This window comes from Piliocolobus tephrosceles, chromosome 6 (genome assembly GCF_002776525.5).
Source record: "Piliocolobus tephrosceles isolate RC106 chromosome 6, ASM277652v3, whole genome shotgun sequence".
NCBI classification, from domain to species: Eukaryota; Metazoa; Chordata; class Mammalia; order Primates; family Cercopithecidae; genus Piliocolobus; species Piliocolobus tephrosceles.
Window position 1 is genome coordinate 73067541 of NC_045439.1, and position 20727 is coordinate 73088267.

Consider the following 20727-nt stretch of genomic DNA (forward strand, 5'->3'; position numbering starts at 1 on the left):
GCATCCTAGCATTACACACATCTCAGAAACTTTCCCACAGGAAGGAACAATGTAAAGGAATCTTAAACAGAAATACCTATCTACATATTCTTGACATAGCTGCCTTTGAGATTGTTTCAAGGGGAATGAGGGCATGGGGAGAAACCCTGCTTCATGACTCTCTCTCTCAGCACCTTCTCCAGTCCTCAATCCCTGAATGCTTAGGTCAGTTTATGAAAGAGAAGACTGTGGCAGGCAGGAAGATGCAGGTGCATAGCTAGTATTTCACTGTCTGTCTGTTCCAAACAAGCAAATGAGAATAAGTAGAAAATGCAATGGTCTTTAGGTATGGAGTGAGGGTTGGAGGAAACAGCCAGGTAAGGGAAAAGATGCTTACTATCACAAACCTCATAAAAGAATCTTTCTCCTTCCTTCTTCTGCTCATGGAATTGGAAGTCAAAGATGTTAGACAAAGACAAGACACATTACAGACACAGCACACAACACATTTTTGACAACTTTCTCGATGTGAAAAATAAACTACCGGCTGGGCGCAGTGGGTCACACCTGTAATCCCAGCACTTTGGGAGGCCGAGGTGGGTGGATCACGAGGTCAGGAGATCGAGACCATACTGGCTAACATGGTGAAACCCCGTCTCTACTAAAAATACAAAAAATTAGCCAGGCCTGGTGGTGGGCGCCTGTAGTCCCAGCTACTCAGGAGGCTGAGGCAGGAGAATGGTGTGAACCCAGGAGGCAGAGCTTGCAGTGAGCTGAGACCGCGCCACTGCACTCCAGGCTGGGCGACAGAGCGAGACTCCTCTCAAAAAAAAATAAATAAATAAAATAAACTACCAGTATGTCAAAAACCAACAGCACCACAAAGCATATTTCAGAACAAACGTTGATATCAAACTGACATTGTACAAGACAGCGGAAAACACAATTTGTAGAACTTTACAAATCGTTAGCATACAAATATATATGTGTGTATATATGACTACACATACCAACACACATGCACACACACATAAGACCAAAGGCTACTCTCTTCTGCCTCCCACTCATACTTCTAACGTATGTACTAAAGTATTCTGTTGTGGATAATAATCATTTTAGTTGCTAATGACATTTTAGATTATTATCAATTCCTGTTCTTAGTTAACCATGTAAAAATGTAAGACACTTTCATAGCAAGAGACATGCTGCTAATAATCTCTAAGTAAGATTTTAGCAAACATAGAAGAAAAAGATACCCACCTCTTTCCCTCCCATGGATTCAAACATTTTTTCCAGCTGGACCCGCAATTGTTGAATATTGTTCATCAAGATACAGGGCTTTAAATATAGGAAAAAAAAGGCTATTATGAGCAATGATTTTATATAAAATTGTTGGATGAGTTTAACTTAACAGGTGGTTACAAATAGCTATCTTGACTTCCTAGTATATTTGACGTATATAATAATTCTGCCATTTCAACATTATAGTTTGTAACGGTTAAGAAGGGAAATGGAAAAATATAATGCCACATTGGGGAATGAAATCTAATAACATACTCAGACAATAAACCATTGGAGCAAAACTTGGCTGCTACAGTTTCTTTTATGTTTAACATTGTAACATTTCATACTTAGAAAGTAAGCACATTTTTTGCTTTTAGAGATTTACTTTTAGAAAAAGGTTAGCTTAAATTCTTCTATTATTTTACTGTTTTAGAAAACAAAACACCATGTGATTCTTTTAAATGCAAAACCATATTAGAAATAAACTTAAATGTATTTTCTGGCTACAGATAAAGACCACATGCTGGTATTCAAAGCCTTTTGCCTCTGGCTTTAATCCGTGTTTCTCTTCTCATTTTCCTCTTTGCTTATTTGACTCATATCCATCATTTAGGTTAGAGTGTTCTTTTTTCCTGGATTTTATCTTATCACTCACTTGGCATTTGTTTTATATTGCTTTACATTTGAGTTGGTTTTCACTCTCACCGGCCAACCTTAAATACATTGTACATGCTGCTGTGTCTCTTTCTGCTTTTCTTACTCACAAACTACTTCATAGTAGTGTACGTATAATAAATACAGGCTTAGAAAATGTTTCTCTACTTGTTTCCAAGGATCCAGAAATATAACAATAACAAAGATGTAAAGCTTTGTGACAGGTCTAGATGTGAACTTAGAATAGTAAAAATTAATCCACAATTAGAAAACAATTCATAATAGTTATCGAATCATTTAATCTTTGCTGTATATTGATTCCTAAGAGCCAGTATAGCAGAGGAAAACAGACACAGAAAGATAAACAGACAAAGGAAGGAAGATGGATGTATCTTCCAAGTTGCTGGGAAATAAGCCAGTAGCCAATAACCAGAGTCATGCAAAGGACTCACGGGATGTCAGAGAGGTTTTAGCTCTTATCAGTGGAAAGATTTTATTATTACTTTAGCCACATTAATGACCTTTGAAAAACTTTCTACTTGACTCTTAAAGTGACCACATCATCACTTTGATTTATGCAATTTAAAAATTCCTTTCTGTTTCCTTGATTCCAGTCACTTAAAAACTTTATTTTTTAACACAGATATCTGAGATGTATCCCCCAAAGATTCTGTTTTAATTAGCTGAATCAAAATGTTCCACAAATGATTCTGATCCATAGCCATAATTGAGTACTACTTGATCTGGACTTAGTCCTTTCCATAGTGAGCAGGGCCACATTTTCAGAGGATTCAGCATCTTGACCCAAAGTCCACAAACTAAGCGAATAGCCTATCTTTTCACTGGGAGGTAGGGTCATTGGCATTTATTTTTAATTGCAGAATGGGAAGATTTGGTGTGAATCTGGGCAATCACACCAGGGAGAAATCCAAGGTCAAAGTAAAACAATGACTTATAATGAGAAGCAGTAAGACTACATGGGTGAAGGGTTGTTAGCACTTGGTTTTCCATAGGTCTAAGTTGGCTTGAGAGACTCTTCTTAGATTATTTGATATTAACATTCAAGCTAATCTTTACTGTCACATATAACAGGACCCTAGTACCAGCTTTATAAAGAAAGAAAGACCAGCTGCCAACTCTTTTTACTATGATGATTTCTGATTAAAAAGAGCTACTGAGAACCAAATGAACATGGACAGTTTGGCTCACTTGACATGGATCGCTATTGACCCCAAGTTAGACTACGGAGAAAAAAAAGAGATACAGTTATCCAGAGGGAGACAAAAACAAATACGAGACTCTCCCTTTTCATTAAGATTTTCCTGACCTTGAAATGTTCAAAGTTCAATTTTACTGAATCAGTTCATCAAACTGCTCCTGGCAACAGATTACACAAATTCACCTTAAATTTAATCATGAAAGTTTTTACTTTCAGCAACTTCATTGTAAATGAAATAAAGAACAACTTCATAGTAAATGAAAACAAAGAAACTGGCAGCAAAGGAAACATTACCCTAATTCAAGGATATTACTTTTTGAGGAGTTTAGTAAGATAAAACAACCTATGTTAAAGTAATTTGTATCTTCCTATTTTCATATCTTGATTTTTTCCCTAAAAATATAATAATACCTTTAATTTTATCTCAATCTGGAACAAAGTTAGGAAACTGAAACATAGTGAATATGAAAGTTAGTGTTTTTCAGACTAGGGATATTTCTATATGGTCGAAGTATTTCTGAGTTTAAAAATATTTTTAAATTATTCAAAATAAAAGTAATTGTAATTTAGATTGTGATGTCTTGCTATATTTTGGAATGTGAAATAAAATGAATAAAAATATTTTGACCCATTTCCAATTTAAAATGCTACAGTAGAAAACAAATTATTCTGACATGGATATTTTATTTAACTCTGGTCTTTAATGCTAAACCCTGAGAACTCAAATGTTATGGCCATATCTTTTTTGTTTGTTTGTTTGTTTTTGAGACAGAGTTTTGCTTTTTTGGCCAGGCTGGGGTGCAATGGCACAATCTTGGCTCACTGCAACCTCCATCTCCCACGTTCAAGTAATTCTCCTGCCTCAGCTTCCCAAGTAGCTTGGATTACAGGTGCACGCCACCATGCCTGGTTAATTTTGTATTTTTAGTAGAGACAGGGTTTCACCATGTTGTCCAGGCTGGTCTTAAACTCCTGACCTCAGGTGATCTGCCCACCTCGGCCTCCCAAAACGCTGGAATTAAGGGTGTGAGCTTCCAAACCTGGCCTATATTATGGTCATATCTTAAATGATGTCTATCTTTAGATGCTTCTAGCTCAATTTGCAGATGAAATAGATATATTACCATAGATATACTGAAAGATGTACAAGTTTCAGTGGTCTTGATACTGAAATCTTACATTGAAATAATTATAAATAAGCATCTGTAATAGTAACTATATATACTCATGGAAATGTACAAAAGCACTTCAATTTGCCTTGAATGAAAACATAAGGCAAGTAACCAAGTGATATTCTTTTATAAAAGCTAAAATGATATTTGGCATTTAAGCAATAGTGTATAAGGTTGGTCAAGATATTAGTAATTATGGAAGAAAAGCACCAAGGGAAGGAAAAGGAAGTTCCTTTGCTGTAATATTTGGAGGGCGTTTGGTTCTTTTTATAAAGATTTAATTTTTAAAAGTATAAAACCTACAGAAAGAGTACATAGAATAATATAATAAATACTGGGTTATGATTTTTATCTCAGTGTTTATTCAATGTAAAATATAAAATGTTAATACATAACGTGGAATTCTGCAGGGGCTTTTAAAAACTAATTTGCCTTTCTGAATGGCAGGAATTAGCCTTAGGAGTTCACGGCCACCTTTCAAAATCTTCAATTTGGCTGTCCTAATATAAACATGATCCTCTTGTGAAATGATCAGATACTGTTTTCATTTTCAATGTAACACTTTATACATGTATTATCTTTTAATCAGAAATAATATACTTTCAATAAATAAATATCTTGTTTTTTGAGTATAATCAAGAGCAATTAGAAATCATTGTTTGAGTTGTCAAAAAGTTCTAATAAAATTGCTGGGCAGCATATTAATTTAAGGAAAAGAAGCATCTTATAGAATTCTCAAGAACCATTAGGACTGACTTATCTTAATGAGCTGTCAGCAAGAGGTCAATGAGGTTTCAGGGAGATAACTAGTAGCTTTCTTTAGAATAATTTAGATTCACCTGATAGCGAAACTGATTTTTTGAGGGGGAAAAACTGGTTTTTCTTTTCTTTAAAAAAAAAAAAAAAATCCCTATACTCACTTTTTAAACACTTTTTTTTCAGAGCTACTGTTTTTCAAAATGTTTACAATGCTGCCATTGTATTTCTCCTAATATTACAGATTGATAAGAAAGCTTTCACCTTCCATCATAAAATATATCTGACTATATTTTAAATACCTTTATCTCGCTTTTCTTTATGCCTTTTATTAAGTTGCAATACTAGTTTGAATTTTATAAACATTTTCTCAATCATCTAAAAAAGCTATTTTAATAATTCAGAATAGAAACCAGCATAGTTGCATATATTAACTTTTGCAATTTATTTGAAAACTGAAAGACTAAATTATACTTATTTTAGTATTAGTGCCAAAATGAAACTAGTTGGTGCCAATACTCATCTAATTTTTAAGTCCTTTGTTTTTCCCAGCTCCAGTATTTTATGAGTATGTGAATTTTCAATTATTTATTCTAGTCTTGTTCCTTATTACATGGAAAACCACAAGTTGGCTGGCATTGAGACACTCTCAACCTTCCTGTAAGTCCTGTATTAAAACCAGTTCAAGAACCCTGGAGAAGTTTTCAACTTCTTAAGATCCTTATTTTTTATTATCCTATATGAAAACTGAAAGTCAACAATTTCTATTGCTTACTCATACTTTGAAGAAGTAAATCTTAACTGAGAGATACTTGAAAGTAGAGACATTTTTACTTACCACATTTTCCTTATCACAATATGAACTGAAATCACTTGATACAATTGCAGCATACTGGAGCAGCACTTTATTGATAGTCTAAGAAAGAAAACATGGTGAACTTTACCCAGGTAAGTATGTAGTTTATAAATACACTGCAAAGTTTAATCCTAAGTTACCTTCTTACTGTCTTTTTCATCTTAGTTCTACATTTTTTTCTCTCTCTAATAACTGTTTCTGAGCCTAAGAATGCCCTCTGCTTTCATTAATTATGCAAAACAGAGGAAAATAAACCATGTTAATTAAATTTTATTTCAATTACTTAAAGATGCATGAATGAGTTTGCACTCTACTGCTTTTATACATAGATTAAATTATAAGCCGAATGTAGATATGATTTTCTTAGAAGAGATAAGGCCACAATAGCAGTAGAAATGTCATCTCTTTTGATAGCAAAGTAAAGACTGAAAAGCTTTTAGTTTCTTATTTGTACAACATATATCTGAATTTTCTTAGTGGCTCAAAATCAACTGAGGGAGACACTCCAAAGAGTTAAGCTGAAGAAGAGATGTTTAATTTATAAACCTGAATTCGCTGAATTGATTATAAGCTTGCTTACACACTTTTAAAATCACAATGAAATCCTGAAATAAGAGATAACACACAGACAGAAAATCAATAGTTTGTTGAAGTACACAGTAACGTGATAACATGCATCAACTCAAATACAAAGTTGACCTTGAAAAATATAAAATCTTATCAAGCAGCAGACCAATAAATCCTGATAAACAGATGGTTGATCAGACTGAATTATCTTCCAAATGTGTCTCTTCAAATTTTACTTTAGACATAATGTTGAATTACTTTGGACTTACCTATGAAATACTTATTCGTTTGTACATATGAACACTACTCTCAGTCTACAGCTTCTTGATGGCATCATAAACTTGAAGAATCATTATATTGTATTGCATACACAACAACATATAAACACAAAGCATAAACCTGACTTTAGGCAATCGTTGTAACTCAGACATTGTAACTTGCTTAAGGTAAAGTTTGGGCTATGTGAAAATCCTCTACAACTTAGTGCCATGTGAGATTTTTAAATTCTCATGATTCTGCTTCCTCTACATCCTACAGCTGCCGGGTGACTTGCTGAACAGCCTGGGTTTTGTTTTTTGTTTTTTATTGTTTTCTAAAGAAGAAAGAGGAAGCTGGATACCCTTTACAATCATTCTTGAAGTATGCCCTATGGCCTACAGCTTGAGTATACTCCATAGAAAAACCCTAGTCCCTTGAATTTATGCTTAGAGACAAGGGATCCTGGGATGTCACATGTACTAGCCTACAAATGCCAATGGTTAGCAAGCCAGGATGGGCTGCAGGTAAGCAAAAGTGCACAGTCATATAGAATATATCCAGCCTAGGTGACAGAAAGAGACTGTCTCAAAAAAAAAAAAAAAAAAAAAAAGAATATAGCTTAAAGCTACGTGCCTGTAAGAGTTGCAAGTACACTGCTATAATAACTCCCATCTTTACTAATGTACAATGTCACTTGAATGAGAGCGTGCAATGTACATTTTGTGGGCAACTTCAATTTCATTCTAATTTATTCAGCTAAGTAAACCACTACCACACAATAGCTCTTTAATACTAATAAGCTGTTGCTTATGACATGCTTAACTCATTGGTTCTCAGAATGTAGTTCCGGAATCAGCAGCATTATAAGCATCACCTGGGAACTTGTTGGACATGCAAATTATCTGGTCCTATCCTAAATTACTGAGTCAGAAATGCTAGAGGTGGGCCCCATCTGTCTGGGTTTTAACAAGTCTAAGGTAATTCCAATGCATACAAAGTTTGAGAAGCACTATCTTAACAAATGCATGGTACGGTGGAGGTAAGTCTTCAGAGAGGAGCTGTGATGGAAGGGACACCTGGCAAGGCCTGGAACGTAGGACTTCTGGGTGTGTGAGCTTAGGTCATGATTTTATCTTTGGGGAACTACTGGTCTTCAGAAGACAGTACAGTCCAGAGGGAGGGAATAAACAGCCTAGCAGGGGCTGCTGCATCTTGTTCTAAAGAAATAGTCATGAGGAGTAGAGGGCTCTTTTATGGATACCTATAAAGAGCTGCTATTCAAAAAGTTCCAGATTAAATAACATGAAATTCTAATGGGAGTGTGGCAGTACAGAGTGATTCTGCTGCATTTAAAGGATCAGACAGGGTGACTAAAATATCTTTCAGCTATGATCAGTTCTGATCTGACACACAGCTACTGGTGGAGTATTGAGTAGGATGGCCATCAATTACTCAGACAAAGGCATTGTGTTTTTCTGAGCTAATGCCACCCTGTTAGGAGTGGGCTAAATATCCTGTCAACACTTCCAGTTATTCCATCTAGTGTATTGCTCTTATGATCAGTAAGATAAGAAGTGTGGTTCAAAATCCATCTTTTCATTCACATTTTATGCATGGAACAATGCAGTATTAGAACAACACAAGGAAGACAAGAAAACTGTCTATTGGTTCAGCAACATTAGAAATGTGACTTCACTGATTTATGTAATGCATTTTAACACATCCAACATAAGACGGGGTCTCCCATTTCTGTCACCATAAGTGCCTCAGTTTGACCTTAAGTGTAAAAAACAAATAGTGAGATTCTATTCTCCAAATTTCTAACTTAGTTCTGATCACACCAGAATGAGAAGGGAGTATAGTTTAGTGGTCGAAAGGATTTTATCCATATCATTTCAATTATTTAAACTTTTTTAGTCTGTTTCATCATGGACGGAAATGAGGGAAAATAATAGCACCCATTTAATTAGATGGTTGTGAAGAATACGAAAATATATAAAGTGATTAGCATATAATAATGCTCAATGAATTATCATTATTATTTTTAAAAATTATAATTATGTTCCCAGAGAACAAGGAATAGAAATATGTGTGCGTCATTTACCGCAGTATCTCAGCACCTGGCAAACAGCCAGACGCATACCCAGGACTTAATATTTGTTTGTTTGTTTTTAAGCAATATTAAAAATAACATTACTTCATATCTATTTTTAAAATTAAATTGCCCATGCTTGTCAAGAGCAGCAGTGTAGTCATAGGAATATTGACTACTCATGTACCCATTTTATCACTCATCATAGCTTCTGAATGTTCTTGATATGAAATTTGAAGCATTTTGTTTGGTAACTTTTTCAGTCTTATATCCTGTTTGGTAAGAATAAATTGTCCCTTTAAATCCCATTTTAAAATGTAAACATTTTTAAATCTCTACAGATACAATTAATATGTCTTATCTCCAGGAGACTGTTTAAATCAATATAAATCCCATAAAGATAATGAGATTTTAGAATATTTTGATATAAGGATTCCAACACTTAGAAGGGTAGAGTTTTCAAGATGAATTAGTCGGTCACATCTGATGAAATAAAAACAAATTCCAATAGTTTGCAGTTCTTGTGAAATGGCTAATTATAGTAAACACAAACCATTTTTTATCTGTTTTGTTATATAAAATACAAATTATAGATAGAAAGGCAGATAACGAGTTTGGGACCAGCCTGGCCAACATGGAGAAACCCCTTCTCTACTAAAAATGCAAAAACGTAGTCAGGTATGGTGGCAAACACCTGTAATCCCAGCTACTCTTGGGAGGCTGAGGCAGGAGAATCACTTGAACCTGGAAGGTGAAGGTTGCAGGGAGCCAAGATTGTACCACTGTACTCCAGTGACAGAGCGAGAGTCTGTCTCAAAAAAAAAAAAAAGGAAAAAAAGAAAAAAGAAAGGCTGACAATGGTAAAATGGATTTGACTGATTTTACTTATTTTTATATTTATGTTTAATTGATTTTGCTTTTTATTTATTATTCTGTATAGTAAGTCACTGCAAGAGTTAAAGAAAAATGCTTGCAAGAGATTTTCAAATCATTCTAATAAAAGAGAATTTCTTTTTCAATGAAAATTACTAATTTCTTCTTTTCCAGAAAATGCTTCTCATTGTTGTTAAATTATTTCCTGTTGACAATTGGATATTATTGAATTTCCATGGATTAAAAATGTTTTACTTAATTGATTTTTTTATTGCACCAATAAAAGCACACATCTCCTCAGTAATACATGGAACTAATTTTTTTTCTTCTTGCCTCAGAGAATGTGTTTTCCTGAGTGTGATTCTAAGACCTTCCTTGTGACCTCCCACCTTTTTATACTTCCATTCAGTACATTTGGTTACACCCCAGCAGGCTTATTGTGGGTAAGTTCAGTATTACAGCTGAAGAAAGGTCAGAGCTACCAAGGGGTGGCTGGAGCCCAGGTTCTAGAAATCTCAATTCAGCATTCCTTCTACCCTGTTACGTGCACTCACATCTCCCAACTTACATAACCTACCTGCCTGACTACTCTGAGGGTGAATTCTAGTTACTTTTCTAATATCAGGTACAATTATAATATGTTACTAAATATATTAACCTAAATATATTTACCCTGAGATTTTTAAATTCTCATGTGATCCTGCTTCCCCTAAATCCTACAGAATTCCAAGAATAGTATGTGACATACTTTTTCCAACACTATTCCTAATGACCCAATTTCATTCTTTTCTTGGCATTCACCCAAACACAGCTGCTCATCAAGAAAAGACTTAGAGAATTTTTAGAATTACTCTCCTATAGATTTCACTATATTGGGAAATTAGTATCATCCACGAGGACTAAGAAAGTCATCTCTAAGAATGGTTTAAATAAATGATTTTTGGCTGTTATTTAATATTTTAAAAGTAGGAGGTTAGTCTTCCTAAATTAATGAATATGCAATTGCCAAGGCTTACTTTCAGCTAGAAAACACCACATTTGAAATGTGAGTAATTTGGAAATCTGTGGTAATTTCTTCGATTATAAGTAGCTGAGTCATCGATGTGACAATAAATGGGTGTTTAAGATGATAAATCCATATTAAAGAAATAGGAAGTGCAGGAAATCAGATGGGAATCTTGGAAATAACTGAACTTACTAGTAGAGAATTACAAATAAATTGGGGTAGGAGTGTCAGAGAAGACTAACACCACAAAACAATAGCATTTTTCAGATCGCCACAGACCCAGAAGGAAAGAAGACTCATTTGATTTAACTTACCTTTGCAAATCTTCTCATTAAGTGAGATAATGCTTCAGGATTAGGGCATTCCAGTTTCTTAATAATCTCAAAGCTCTGATTCAGCTGAGCAAAGACGTCGACCACGGAGCAAGAAAAGAGGGCATGCTCAGATGTCTGCTGGAACTGTGAGGAGAGGAGGTGAAGCCATCCCAAACGGTGCATTAGAGGGGGAATGCGAAATTCTTCATTATTTCCCATCAACAACTGAATCTCCCGTATCATCTATCTACATTTCCCAGTAATAAAATGCCTACCCACTTTAAAATCATTAATTTCCTTTGCCAGAAAGTGTGGTGGAACTCATATCACGGGGCAAGCTGCTGCTAATTGGTTTTTCCACTGCAGAATTGAGGTGCTGGTTCTTTTGTATTTCATTTTCCCCACAGGCAATAGGTTAGCTTAGCAAGTTGATTGTGGCTCAAGATTTTGGGAGCTGCTGCAGAGGGACTGGGAGAATGTCTGCTCCTAACCTAGAAATCCCGGAAAAGTTCCAGGACAACAAAGATGTTTTGTACAAGCTTAGGGAACCTGTAGATTCAGATTAATGTAAGAATTAAAGAAAATCATGGGAAAAATGGGTGACTGATTTTTTTTTTTTTTTAAATAAATTTAGGCAAGTTTCTAGGGTTTTGACCAGACCATTGAAACTGTGTTTTAAATTAATTTTGGTCATTGGGGAATGGAAACAATTAATAACAATGAGTCTAATAATTCCCATTAGGTTAAAAGTAAGCAATGTGACTGAATCATGGCAATGAACATTCTGAAGGTAATTTAAACTCACTCCATCTTTTTTGTCTCTTCCCAGTGCTCCATGAAGGAATTCCATCGACACATCTTCGTTTTCATCTAGCCACTGCATGACAAAAGGTTCAAACCACCTGTAACAAATTAATAATGTTACCTAAAAGAAAGGACATCATTTGCATATAATTAACAGGAATGCTGCTCTTTTTGTATATGAGAGTAATTCAGAATCAACAATCTCCTTTCATTCTCTCTTGCAGTTTTTCTTCCTTAGAGACCTTTACCTGTTCTCCATCAAATCAATCTCCTCCTCTTTACCTCCAACCTCTACCCAGTCTTGGTTCTTCCCATGCTGTCTCAAATATGCTTAGTTTCCCATAGTTACTCTGTAATTCCCTACAAAATTCAAACTCTTGTAAAATGTAGACCTTATGTGCTCTCTTCCCTATCAACCCATTGATTAATTTTTTAATTCTTTGCCATAGAGCTTCTACCCATTCACATTAATCTATAACTGATCCTGGGTGCTAACCTCGGACTTCTTAGTTATCCTCTATAATCTATAGACAATTGATTTTTGGAAATTGTTTAAGATTTTTTTCTCCATTCTGAACATAAATTCTTTTTTCTATATGTATGCCCAGTTGATCTAGCACCATTTAATTAGAGCACCATTGATTCCCCCACTGCATTGAAATTGCATCTTTGATGTAAATCAGGTAATGCCATACATGTGAATTGGCCTCTGGACTATTTTGTTCCCTTGGTTCATTTGTTATGCACTGATATGGTTTGGATCTGTGTCCCCACCAAATCTCATGTCAAATTGTAGTCCTCAAGGTTGAAGGTGGGGCTTGGTAGGAGGTGGTTTGATCATGCAGGTGGAGTTATTATGAATAGTTTAGAACTATCCCCTTGGTGCTCTTCTTGTGATAGTGTTTGAGTTCTCATGAGATCTGGTTATTTAAAACTGTGCAGCACATCCCGCCTCGCTCTCTCTTGCCCCTGCTCTCCCAGTGCGAGATGCCCCACTCCCCCTTTGCCTTCTGCCATGATTGAGAGCTTTCTGGGAGCTTCCCAGAAGCAGAAGCCACTATGCTTCTTGTACAGCCTGCAGAACTGTGAGCCAATTAAACCCATTTATTTTTATTTTTATTTTTTTACCTAGACTCAAGTATTTCTTTATAGCAGTGTGAGAACGGGCTGAGAAATGCATTAACATGACACTCTCTTAAGAACTCTATCTTATTAGATAACCAATAATGTAGTTCTCCAGTTTGTAGATTGCCTTTGTATTTTTAAGCACTTTGCATTTCTACGTGTATTTTAAAAATCTTGTCAGTTTGCACAAAAATATCTCTTGAAATGTGCGTAGGGTTGCACTGAAACTGTAGGTCCATGAGGAGAATTACTATCTTTATAATAATGCATCTTTTTAGGAATGCTACATATTTCGTTTAGTTCATCTTAAATTTCTCTCATCATATTTTATAGTTGCTTGAAAAGATGGCTTGTATGCCATTCATCACATTTATTTCTGGTAATTTTAATGTTATTTAAATGGTATAATTTACATATAATTTTCTAATTGTGGCTATAATACAGAACGTTAATAAAGTTTTAAGTAGACCACACTTTTAAAATTCTACTTCAAAAACGTTTTGAATTTTCATTTACTTCCTGTTTTAGCTGCATTCTACAAAATTGGATGTGAAATATTTTATTAGCACTTAATTCAAAATATTTTGTATTGTTTTTACCATGATTTCTTTCTTTACTCATGAGCATTTAGAATATTCTGCTGATTTTCTGTATTTAGTTATCTAATTATCTTCTTGGAGTTGATTTTTGTCTTAATTCTACAGTGTCAAGAATATATAATACATGATTTCCCCCCTTAACATGTATTAGAAATGTACCGTGTGTACCTAACAACAATATGTATTTTATCATTTTTGTTTATACATTTTATATGGATGTTTTTGTGTGTAAGCACTGTCAATGAAAAATTATGGAAACTCTGGCTGATCAGATATATATATATAGAAATATAGATACCTATATAGATAGATATTGCTAAATGTTTTATTCATATTTCTCAAACTTCTTTGTTCTTACTGTTTTTTGGGGGGTCTGAGTTTTCAATTCACTGCTGAAGAAGCATAATCTCCATATCGTCATTTAGTCCTGTTGTCTGGTAGCCTTCAATTATCTGATGAAGATTATATATCGCCCATGAAAAATTGTGGACCTTCGATCTAGACAGTGTTGGCTTTTAGATTGATCTCTTTCCACTTTGCCATTATTTCTAGGGCAGAGACCTTCAAAGATCTCACCTGAAAGCCTGGAGTGTTTATAATGTTCCTTCTTTCTTATTTTTTGCACACAATATATGATTCCATTTATATAAAGTCTAAAAAAAATCTATAAAACTAACCTATGCTATTAGGCATCAGATGGTGGTTACCGCTACAACAGGAGAGGCTGTTACTGTAAGTAGGCACAATGGGACCAGCCTTGACCTCTAACATTTGTCGCTTCCGCACTATGAGACTGCTAACGTATCTACTTAGTTCCAAATCTCTTAGTGCTCACTTTCTACTTGATTTTTTTTCTGCCCCAATCTCAACACGTAGGCAAATTAGGCATCAGAAAATGCCTTCAGTGGGAACTGCCTGTAGAATGTTGTGCTCATATCTCTGTGGTTTCCTTTTCTCTGGGATCTTGGTCTCACAAACCCAAGCAGCCTTCATAGCACCATCACCCATATTGTTTCTCCAGTCCAGGAAGACAGCTGTAAACTCTGAGCTACTGTTGGCTGTTTGCTCTGCAAGCCCTGTATTGCAAACTGGCAGATGTATGGGGGTGAAGAACATGGGAGAGAAGATGCAACAAAATACAGGACTCACCTTAGCGCATTTCTCTTTTCTCAGGGATCTTAGATTCTCAAGTCCTGGTTGCCTTTGTTGTCTTTCTGATGCTGTTTGATTTTTTTTATCCTTTTTTTTTTTTTTTTGGCCATCAGGGAACATATTAGTCTGGTTTTAGTCTAGTGTAGAGTGTCTAGACAGAGCCAGAAGCAGAAGTGTCTGGCAAATAGCTCCTCCGTTTTACTTTCCTATTCCTTATCAGTGATACTACCAACAACTTAGACATACAGACCTCATGCTTAACTCTTTCCTCTTTCTTGTTTGTTTTTTTTTTTTTTTTTTTTTTTAATTTTTTCATTTCAATAGATTTTGAGGGGAACACATGGTGTTTGGTAACATGAGTAAGTTCTTTAGTGGTGATTTCTGAGATTTTGATGCACCCATCATCTGAGCAGTGTTTACTATATCTAGTGTGTAGTCTTTTATCCCTCACCCCCCTCCCACTCTTTCCCCTAAGTCCTCAAAGTCCATTGTATTATTCTTATGCCTTTGCTTCCTCATAGCTCAGCTCCCACTTATGAGTGAAAACATATAATATTTGGTTTTCCATTCCTGAGTTACTTCACTTACAATAATGGTCTCCAATTCCATTCAGGTTGCTGTGAATGCCATTATTTCATTCCTTTTTATGGCTGAGTAGTATTCCATGGTGTATATATATATATACACACATACACACAGACACATATATATATATACACACACACACACACATACATACACACAGAGACCACAATTTCTTTATCCACTTGTTGATTGATGGGCATTTGGGCTGGTTCTATATTTTTGAAATTGTGAATTGTGCTGTTATAAACATGCATGTGCAAAGATCTTTTTTGGTATATGACTTCTTTTCCTCTGGGTAGATACCCAGAAGTGGGATTGCTGGACTAAATGGCAGATCTACTTTTAGTTCTTTAAGGAATCTTCACCTTTCCTCTTTCTTTGAACCCCATATTTCTTTAATTGACAAATTCTCTAAATTCTGTCTTCAAAATTTTTCTTCCACGTCTTCACCCTTTGCATACGTACTGCAATCACTCTACATTATCAGTTTATTTAACATGAAGACTATAATTTTTACTGTATTTAAGTATGTTTTATTTGACAAAAGAAGTTGTATGTATTTACTGAGTACAACATGTTGTTTTGAAATATGTATACATTGTGGAATGGCTAAATTGAAATAATGAACAAATGCATTTCTTCACATACTTATCATTTTTATGGTGAGAACATGTAAAATATGTTCTCTTAGCAACTTTTCAGAATACAATACACTAATTATAGTCACCATGTTGCATAATAGATCTCTTGAACTCATTCCTCCTACTTAACTAAAATGTTGTATCTTTTGACCAAAATCTCCCCAACACCCTATACCCAATAGTATAGCATTTTTAAGTTATCCCACTGTCCCGCTACTTCTTATATACTTTGTATGAGAAAAGTTGTGTTAAAGAGCTGTTCTAATTTCACTTCTAAATCATTCATTACCTTCTAAATCTCTTCTCTGCCCCCCATTCCTTGTCTCTTCCAACTCCCACAATGCCTGATGAATGTGATACAAGCATCACAATATTTATTTATAACAATCTGGCTCAAAACTACTTTTCCTACATTATTTTTAAAAATATTACTTTGTACTAATTTTATAAAAATAGAAATATGCCTCACTTCCTATGGATGATAGCTCATATATTCTTACCTCCATAATTATGCTCATAACTTTCATTTTCATCTTAATGCTTTTTCTCGCTTTCCTTTCTGTAACCTGGTGAATTTTATAAAGTCTACATCAAATGCTATCCCATCCACGAATATTGTGTGGAGCTCCCCAAACAGAGGTAATTTCTCTCTTCTGTGAAATTACCTATTGCACTTTGCTTATGCTCCTTAAAGTAGCACACATTGCATTTTGCCTTGCTTTATCATGATCTTTGAGCTTATCAGCATCTCCTAGAGTATAAGTTCCTTTCAGGGTGGGGTCTTTAGCTTCTTTTCTATTGCTCTACAGCACTTGGCAAGTGCCTGCCATAGGGAAGACCTCTTCAACAGAATAAAATAGAATTCTAATACATATCAAATGCAGAATATTACATGAGTCCTTGTGTGATTATCAATGTGTTTGAAAGAGGCATATTTATGAAAAAGTTCCCTGTTAAACCACTATTTCTATTTTAGAAATTTGAATTCCTAAGACAGTTATAAGTTTGAATAAAAAGGAAAATGTGAATATATCGGTCAATATACAAGCACCATACTTTCCCCTAAAAAAATCTGTGTTCTGGTACTTTTACAGAAAATCCTTCATTTTATCATGTGAGCCATGTCTTATCATGTATTTTTTTTGTCTTTGAGTCGAATATCCAGGTAGGGCATATTTGAAATATGCAACACAATTTAATTAAATATGGTTCCCAAAGACATGCAAATCCTGTAATGTCAACTTCGTAACAGAAATTCCTTCATTCCAATGAAGATTATGTGAAGAGATTTTAGTGCTGCACAATTCAGGTGTAATTTTACAGGACTGTGAATTAGATCTGAGGGTGTGTGTGTGAAAATCACTACTTACAAGGAGTATTCAGGAACAGCATCCTTGAAGGCGGGAAGTTCACGCACATATTCATTATAAAACCATTTAACTTTGAAATGCAAGTTCATATAATCGGTGCTCTTGCATAACCGCTGATTTTCATGTTCTATAACAGATAAAATCAAATATTTAATAAAGCTTGGTTTGCCAACAATGCTGCTATGTTCCAATCTATTTTTTATTAATAGAATTTCTAAAAGGAAGAAAATAGTATATTAGATGTAAAGGTATAATGAATTGCTAAAAGCAGACCTAAAATTTTACAAAATGAAGAAATAATTATAAGTCCCACATAGAATAGGTCAAACAGTAATGCGAAATAACTTCAATGTTCTAATCCATCTTACTAAAAAATGTGAAAAGTCTGATGTAGTTACAGAGTAATAACATACTAAAATTTCTCTATTTATCTGCAAATTTTCATATTTTCACTGCTTTTAGCTTGATGCAAAGTGACAGAGAGAATTAAAATTTTAAGCATGCATAAAACATGAGTCAGGAGCTACAATCATTGATTAATTAATATTAGAGATATGAGGTGAGTAGATCACATTTCTGGCGTATTTACCCCCTAAAGCATTAAAATAGCTGAAAAGGAGAGAAAATATTTCTAACTTGTGAGGCACATGATTTCTTCTTCATTCTGTAGGTTTACCTAAAATTATCTTGCACCCTTTGGCTTTTTTGATACATTTTTAGCAGAATTTCCTACTATGTGGCATTTTTTTTCTCTCTTGCTCAAAAAATATAGCTTAACACAGTTGTTAAGCTATTGCGACCTGGACATACAATGCTGAGGAATAGAGACAAATAATATTACTGAGCATGTTTATCTATGCTATTTTTCCCTCCTTAATAATATTTGGCCAATTTTCGCTACAACTATAAACACAACGAAACCCAAAATATACCTAGCTATATCCAGGTTGAATGTGCCCTCTGAGAAATTGTGCTTGAGGTCTGTGAGTCGCCTAAGGACTTCGATTTATAGCAGAAACATCCTACACTTTACATTCTAAGCTAAATTCTTAAAACACTATCTGAAGCAATTAGATTGTTATAAACAAATTAAAGGCATCCCTGTTTTTCAAAACCTGATATGAGGGACTGAAATCCCAATAGTGAACGTAAGAGAGAACTCAACCCCAGGTCAACAGTTTCAAATTATCTGAACAAGGATTAATTCAAGACAAGTTGTAGAGCAGAGAGAGAGACAAAGAGAAGGAGAGAGTGAGGGAGACAGGCAGGGAGGGAGGGAGGGGAACATAAAGACATGTACTCACATAGAAACAAGAGTAATTAATACTTCTAGGCCAAACTCCCAAACAAAATCTTAGTCAAGATGATATTTTGCTTTAGCTCCCTCCAAATTCATTTCGCTCTTTTCACCACTCAGTTTAAGCTCTCCCCTAACCTCCCTCTTCAGATGTCTAGTATCCCTGTGCTCTTTAAGAGAAAACATTTACTTGATAAACTCAGGTACAAATTTAACACAATACTACCCTGAAACCCAGACCAATGGAGACCTTTGCTCTGGGACTGATGAATTTAGAAGGTTCAACTTATCACAAATATAGACTCATCATTAAATAGCTCTTGGGCTCCTCTATCACTTGGGATCTTACACTTGGCGCTGGCACAGAACAAGCCAATACTAAGCATTACCTCTTGTGAGTAACACCACCTGCTCTTATGATTAATGTCCTCTAAGACCCAGAGAAACATTTTGGACCATTTTTCCTCCTTTGTCCTAGAAACAAAAGGTGACAGCTTCCAAATGCTACCACGGTTTGCAGGTTGTACCACTGCTGACAAAGGGAAGATACTGCTTTAGAGTGTGGGGAGAAATTTGTGGTCTGGAAGCACTTAGATAAGAGAAGGGGCAAACTAATTAACTTGCCAGATTCTTCCTTTGGATAGCAGAAATGCAGTAGATTATTGCATAATCAAGCATCATTAACAAGCACCCACTGCTTACTTTCCTTTGGTTCCACTGTATGCATCTGAAGATAATCATAAATCTCTGCAGTACCATTAATGAAAACAGGTGCACATAATGGTCGAGAACTATGTTAAATATTAAATAATTCATATGATGTTTAAATTTGTGTATGTAAATTTCTATGTTAATATACATAAAGTCTGATACTTCTTTGCCAACTAGATGGCCATTTAATGTTAAAAGTGGCAATAGTTTTATTTTATTTTTAAAATCTAGATACATGAGGCTTAACTAAATTTTAACTGTATTCAAATGATTTACCATAGAAATTTTTTCTAATATTTATAATTTGTATTTTGTTTTCATTTAAATAAATATTTTGAGTACTTTAGAAAAAACTTTCTGAAAACTATATATAAACTGTATCTGAGAACACAGATAGAAATCATTTTGTTTTAATTTTTGTATTTGAAAGTTTAAATTGAACCTTTGTATAAATTGTAGATTTAAATGTATATTTTGAATACAGCAACCTTTTATTTTTTAATCCTTTAAATATTAACAAGCTGTGTAAACTATGATTTGGTAGAAAAAGAAAATACATAGGTAGAATTTAGAAAAAGTAAAGGCTGAAAAGAAAAAAGAGAGAAAACATTTCAAAGTGAAGGTGTGCCTTAATTTTAAAAACAGAAAATAGTGAAAACAAGCAGATATCATGTGACTTAGGAAAGGTATTATTTGGCACCACATTAAGCCAAATGTAAAATATTTGAAAATTTTTATTATAAGAACAAATTAGTGATTTTGCTAAAATAAAGGTGAGAAAGTATATTTTCTGAAAAAAAAGATACTGATTTATGTATACATTTACTTAAAAACAAAAATATTACCAATGTAAGCATAACACTCAAATATGCATATTGATAATTACATTTTAACTTTTGCATTTTTCCAGCTTTTAGCATCTTAAAATATAACTGCTATTACATACAATTTTTATCATGTTGATATGAAGGGTTTTTTTTTAGGTAGGAAGTTAGGATATGTTTTATTTAACAGTTTATTAGTTAGATTTATAAAATATAACTATTTAGGTCTATGGTATGTGGACTTTCATCTATACTCTTGCCTCTGCAAATGTTAGGAATGAGCCTGAATTAATGTGTTATTTTTTCCAAGAGTATTTGCACATGAACAGATGCTAAAGAAAAAGGCAACTCAGTTTCATTAACTAACAAAAAATGTTTACTGGGGGAGTATCTTGCCCTAGTTTGCATGTGAGGCATTGGAAATATAAATATGGATACATTGATCTGAAGTGGATGGAGCTTAGGGAGGAAAGGGTGACATGTTAACTTTCAATTCAATACAATATGGCAAGTGCCATGATTGTCGACAGGTACAGGATGTTGTGGTCTCTTGGAGGAGATGAATTTAGCTCTACTTTGTGCTTTAAGT

At 34.5% G+C, this 20727-nt stretch overlaps 1 protein-coding gene across 2 annotated transcripts in view; it reads right to left on the minus strand.

Moving 5' to 3' along the window:
* UNC13C (unc-13 homolog C) overlaps nucleotides 1-20727 on the minus strand; it is a 584413-nt gene that overhangs the window by 34660 nt on the left and 529026 nt on the right. For both annotated transcript variants that reach the window (XM_026447030.2, XM_026447029.1), the window contains exons 19-23: nucleotides 17307-17433; nucleotides 11836-11932; nucleotides 11031-11174; nucleotides 5903-5980; nucleotides 1240-1317 (exon numbers count right to left, since the gene is read on the minus strand). In XM_026447030.2, coding sequence (XP_026302815.1) covers nucleotides 1240-1317; nucleotides 5903-5980; nucleotides 11031-11174; nucleotides 11836-11932; nucleotides 17307-17433 — 524 coding nt within the window. The remainder of the gene's footprint in view (nucleotides 1-1239; nucleotides 1318-5902; nucleotides 5981-11030; nucleotides 11175-11835; nucleotides 11933-17306; nucleotides 17434-20727) is intronic.